This window comes from Pelophylax lessonae (genome assembly GCF_965119305.1).
Source record: "Pelophylax lessonae genome assembly, chromosome: 2".
NCBI classification, from domain to species: Eukaryota; Metazoa; Chordata; class Amphibia; order Anura; family Ranidae; genus Pelophylax; species Pelophylax lessonae.
In genome coordinates, this window is record NC_138769.1 from 631,138,120 (window position 1) to 631,144,119 (window position 6,000).

Below are 6,000 nucleotides of genomic sequence, written 5' to 3' on the forward strand. Positions count from 1 at the left end.
GTCTTGGGGCCACTAGCATGCTTTCTGAATATACATTGACTGACATTACGAAATACCTCCCTTGTACAAAGCAGTAGAACTTTTTTTTTTTTTTTTGTAACCTCAATCCTTCCTTACATTAACCCTTACTTTTTTTTTTTTCTCTTCAGGAGGTTCAAAATGGGCGCTTATTCAGGCTCCTGGCAAAGTTGGGAACAATAAATGAGAGACCAGAGTAAGTCATTGTGCAGAGTATTTCTTTTCAGAGTTGAGCAGAATTAAAATTTTGTGAATATTCATCTATTTGCTAAATTTGAAGTTGCAAAGTATAGTTTACATTTTAAATTTTGGGCCGCAGTAATTAAGTTGGTTATATTCTTTAGAAGGTGGCTGTATTGGTTCTGCACCTCAAGCAGAGGAGACTTGAGTGCTGCAGAACTCTGCATAAGCCTGGTCAAAAGAGGGCAATAAGGGACCCAGTTTTTAGTTGACTTAAAAGTAGCATTTGAAACAAGCTTCCAAACTCTGCCAGATCATGTGATAACTTATGTCTGTGCCGAGTGTGATCTCATATTTAGGTACTGTGCATCCTTTACTGTGCTCACCCCATTACTGCCTAGTTGGCTTATCTGGCCACAAATGCCTTAGACTTAAATGAATGACTAAATTAAAACTTAATCTGTCCACGGTCCACCCAAAAAGGATTGCAGTTAAATATTTGGTAGGGTTGAATAGACACACCAGTCCATCCTGTTCAACATGTGTTTTTTTTCAATAGTAATTCCTCTATGTTGTGATTAAGATGCCCATCTAAATTGTTTTTGAACTATCAGCTCTCCCTGTTGATACCTTTGCTTCTGGAAGAGCATTCCACATACATACTGCTCTGACAGTAAAGAACCCTCTATGCAGTTTAATGTTAAAGGTCTTCCAATTTTAATGAATGGCCACGTGTCTTTTTAAACAGCAACTTAGAAGTGTTTTCCCTATGTTAGGGTCGCCATTAAGGTATGTGTATCGCAATTCTATCCCCTCTCAAGCATCTTGAGAGAGAGAGAATAAATCCAATGATGCACTTTTTCCCTATAACTGAGATCCTCCTAGTCCCTTTTTATTAGCTTTGTTGCCCTTCTCTAAACACTCTCCAGTTCCAGCACATCCTTCTTGAGGACTGGTGCCCAGAACTGTATGGCATACTCAAACTGAGGCCTGGACACCATCTAGTAGAGTGGAAGAATTATTGTTTTATCTCTTAAATAGATCTGCTTTGTGATGCATGCTAATCTGTTGGCATGCAACGCCAAGCTGCTGCAAGCAAAGCCATTAGAGCCTGTCATTTACTAGGACCCCCAGATCTTTCCATCCTGGATTCCCCCAGAGGTTCTCCCTCTAGCGAGCAACTTGGGTTTTTATTTTTAGCACCCAAATGCATTACTTTACATCTTTCAACAATCAACCTCATTTGCCATGTGGTTGGCTGCCCCATTATTTTATTTAGGCCATCTTGTAAGGTTTCCGCATCTGGCTGTGTTTGCCAACGATACAAAGCTAAGCAGGGCAATAACTTGAGATTGAACTATTTATACCAACCTCTATACCATTATGAACAAAACAGAATTGATCCCAGAACAGATCCTTGGGGGACCCCACTTATCACACCAGATCATTCTGAGTACTCACTAATTGCCACCATTTTGGACCCGCACCTGTAACCAGTTTTCTATCCAGGTTATCCAGGTACATGCCCTGTAGTCCATGTCGACATACCTCAGTTTGTAAACATTTATGGGGAACTGTAGAAGTAATGTTGTCCCATTTGTTCACTTGCAAATCATTCTTGGTGTACCAGCATACCCCTCCCCCTTTTCTAACCTCCCTGTCACTACCATGTAGGGAATACCCCTGGGCGGTTGACAGCCAGTCATGTTAGCTGTCAGTTTCTGAAATTACCACAAAATTGAAATCCATGTATATTTGCATTCTATTTCATTGTTATAACTTACCTTTGTGTTTAGGTGGTCTAGTCGCCCTACTACTAATGCCCCCAATATCACCTGCTGAACTTTGCTTATTGCTGGCTATCACGGATTCCAACTCCCCCCCCCCCCAAAAAAAAACCTAGTCTGGCCATCTCAACAGAGCTGCGCCTGTCTCTGCTAAAAAGCTTCTAACCGACCTGAAGTAAACCAGCTCCTCAGCCACCTGTTAGTTTCCCTAATCTCCTGCTACCGCTTTAGTGTGGCTCAATTGGTTATTACCTCTAACCCGCCTAGCTGTCACCCAACTTCTCTGTTCTTGTGCCTGCACCCCTCCATCTCCACCCACCTCTGTGCTGGCCTCTGCCAGCACCTAACGGGTACGGTCCAAACTTTCTGGTTGGCGATGCTTTGCAGTGTTGCCAGCTGCTTCCCTAGGTTTGGGATCTGAGCTTTGAGGGCGAATTCTGCTGCACAAAGCAGGACATGGATCACTGACTTTTGCAGCTGTAGTTACTGTGGGGAAATTTTTTTCCTCAGAATTTTGGGGAGATGCAGTGAAGGCGTTTCAAGAAGGGCCAAGCACTTTGCTCTCCACTTCTTCCTGAGGACCTGCTCTGAATTAGAAATTAAGTCAGGCAACTCACTGCTGACAGGAGGAGCAGAGCTGCTGAAAAGTTTCTCATGTAAGCTTTCAAGGATGAATTGTTCCACAGCTCTGCAGCTAGAGGTCAGTGCTGGTTTCTTTTAAACATTTACAAGACTTTTAGGCTCCGTTCACATGTGAGCGTATGGATCGCGGGCAGAACCGCCGCGGTTCCGCCCGCGATCCAGAGATTTATTGCAAATCGCGGGACGCCTAGCGTTGCCCGTTGATTTGCAATAGCCCCCCAAAATCGCCGAGCGATGTTGCCGCGATTTCCGCCTGCCGAATCGCGGCAACATCGCGCAAACAAAATTGCGGGACGCAATACGCTCCAAAGAAGTACAAGAGCTTCTTTCGAGCGTATTGCGTCCCGCGATTTTGTTTGCGCGATGTTGCCGCGATTCGGCATGCGGAAATCGCGGCAACATCGCTCGGCGTTTGGGATGCTATTGCAAATCAACGGGCAGCGCTAGGCGTCCCGCGATTTGCAATAATCTCCGGATCGCGGGCGGAACCACGGCGGTTCTGCCCGCGATCCAAACGCTGACATGTGAATGCAGCCTAAAACAGCAGTGAACAAGCTTTAATGTCTATAGCCTGCCCAGAGTTCTTCGTTAAATGTATATAATTTATTAAAATTGTATAGATAACCTGTTAAATATTTTCTTACCACAGCACTTTTTGTTGGTGCCTTTTTAATTTTTTTACAGATTTCAGAAAGATCCAGCATGGTCAGAAACCGGAGACAGATACTTGCTTAAACTCTTTAGGGATCATCTGTTCCATCAGGTGACAGAAACGGGGACTCCCTGGATTGACCTTAGTCATATTGTATCTTGTCTTAATAAGGTAAAGCATGCGTTTTGGCTTCTGTGGCTAGACTTGTACAGTCTCATGGCTGTTTGCTGTCAGAATGCGATTATAGCAACCCCCACTTTTTTTTTATTTTTTAGTTGGATGCTGGCGTGCCGGAAAAAATAAGTCTCATTTCCAGGGATGAGAAGAGTGTACTTGTGGTAACTTACAGTGATCTAAAACGCTGCTTTGAAAACACGTTTCAGGAACTGGTGGCAGCCGCAAACGGACAGTTGTAGTACTCGCCTAACGCATGCAGAACATTGAGGAACTAAACCAATAGCAAATTGCACTACAGCTGAATTGTCCTCGTCATCTCATTTCACTATTGGGAATCAAACAGGAGATGAGCAAAGGCTGCTTGCACTTCAGTCAGGTACACTGTTACTTGAAAAGAAGATTGTTTGAGTTAACCATGCGCTACGGCTGCCAACGGAGGCTTTATCTGTGAAGATGTTTCTTTTAAATCCAGGAACAGCATCAGGTGCATGATGTTCCTATTTTATTTTTGATTTCCACTTGTATGCACTACTTTTAATTTGAAGACTCTGACATTGAAGGGAAAAGCTTTTTTTTTTTTTTTCCTCTCCATGTTCTTACAAACCTAAATTCAGGGGCACAGTGTGATCTTCACTAACATAGCGCAATATGCTTTTTTTTTTTTTTTTTTTTTTTTTTAATGTCCATCATATCATAAATGGACAAGGTGGTGCAACAATTCCATAATCCCTTTCGTGTTAACCCTTTTGTAGATTTATGCTGTTGCAGACCTCATTATCCTTTACTAGACCTGGGCGCATAGGATCAACTCCATGTTCTCTGATCATTGAAGCATAATCTGCGTTTAACACCAAGCACCATCAAAACACCTTCAAGGAGCTGCATTTTGTCTTATCTCTAGAAACACAACCAGCGCCTTTTGCAAGATAATGTACATAGGTCTCCTGCTTGTCCTACACATTTATGCAATTGTTTTTGTACGTTCTGTTGCTCTGATAGCCACAATGTTTCAGGAATACATCACCGTAATTGTTTTATTGTCAGAACCACAGCTTTACTAGTGTTACACTGGATGCAGAGACACTGTTAATGAATGTGATGCAATGTTCTTCTGGTGACAGGTCCTCTTGGTGAATACAAGGGGACATTACAGCTTGGTATCTGGTTTAGAAATTTTTGTTGGAATTTCCCAGAAGAACGGCCCCTAAAGGGGTTCCCATTTCCTCCATCTTGAAAGCTGTGGCACAGAGTGAATTTATAGTGAAATAAAAAAAGAAAAAAAAAATTAAAGACTGCCAAATATATAGGATTTATTTCTTGGTAGAAGAGGCATAACTGTGTAACCTCTTAGCACTGAATCTATAAATACATATATTTTAATATCTTGTGCTATGCCAGAAGATGACTGAATGCAACACTGATGCTCCCAAACAATCTTAAAGACTTTTACAGTTTAACAGCTGGCTCGAGTTTTAACAGATTCATAAATGTGTCCATAACTTCTCCACCGAACTTTGTTTTAAGCTTTAAGGTGCACCCATCAGGAACCTGTGTTGGAGAGAAGTTTGAGAACTGGACTACAAACTGCTGGAGAATGTGGAAGGGTTTTCATTCTAATAGAAAGATTTAAAGATTACAGATCATCTGAGTGTTGTCACTTTCAGCGTGGATCTAAATTCATGTCATTTTTTTTTTTTTTCTTTCCAAAAACCTTAATTGCCATCGTGAAAAAAATTGTTACAAAATACCACAATGCTTTTCTTTAGAAAGGACTGAGTAAAAATCACCATTGGGGAGTTAAGAACTGTCTTTTATCTTTAGCTTCTGTATGAGATAACGAAAGCAGCTGTCTTTTTATATGTTTTTGACAAATCATATTGCAATTTTTGTACAAAACAAATACTTGTATTCTAGAAAAATATGCTTAATTTATAAGCAGACTGCATTTTTGCTTTGGGAATAGCAGGGATAAGGAAAGTGTAAAAACAGGACTTTTATCTTTGTTTTTGTTCTTTTTTCTTTTTTTTTGGTGTTTTTTTTTTTTCCGCCGCCCCCCCGAATACAAGTGGATACTGGAATAATTGGAAACAATATACCATTACAAGCTCCAGTAGCGTAGTATACAAAAATTCTTAGCTATTTGGTTGCTTCTCTTGTTTTTTTACTTGTGGGACCAAACTAGTTAACAGGGCTTTTTAATGGTAATAAACCAGCATTTGCTTACTAGGTTTAGAATAACTCCTTTACATTCTGTGAGGTTTCTCCTCCCCCCCCCCCCCCCCCTCTTGCATCTAAGTTTTTAGTCAAGTACTTATCAGGATTTCGTATAAAGAATAAAAAAAAAAAAAATTCAGGTGGTTAATGCTTGCACCTTTATGTTTCCGTCAAATTTTCAAGACTTGACAGAAAAAGTCTTGAATTTCCCACAAGTTGTTTTTTTATTATTTTTTTGTGGGGGAGGGGGGTGTCAGTTTTTATGGGTGCAGTCTATTTTTCCAAAATAACGTATCCTCCCAAACTGTACTAAACCTGGAGGCAAATAAT

General features: G+C 41.0%; 1 protein-coding gene across 1 annotated transcript in view; it reads left to right on the forward strand.

Annotated features, from left to right (window-relative positions):
- The window catches only part of PAN3 (poly(A) specific ribonuclease subunit PAN3), a 177,459-nt gene extending 173,393 nt beyond the window's left edge, over window positions 1–4,066 (forward strand). The window contains exons 16-18 of the mRNA XM_082246131.1: window positions 150–214; window positions 3,312–3,450; window positions 3,555–4,066. Coding sequence (XP_082102257.1) covers window positions 150–214; window positions 3,312–3,450; window positions 3,555–3,695 — 345 coding nt within the window. The 3' untranslated portion in view covers window positions 3,696–4,066. The remainder of the gene's footprint in view (window positions 1–149; window positions 215–3,311; window positions 3,451–3,554) is intronic.
- The last annotated feature ends 1,934 nt before the right edge of the window (window positions 4,067–6,000 follow it).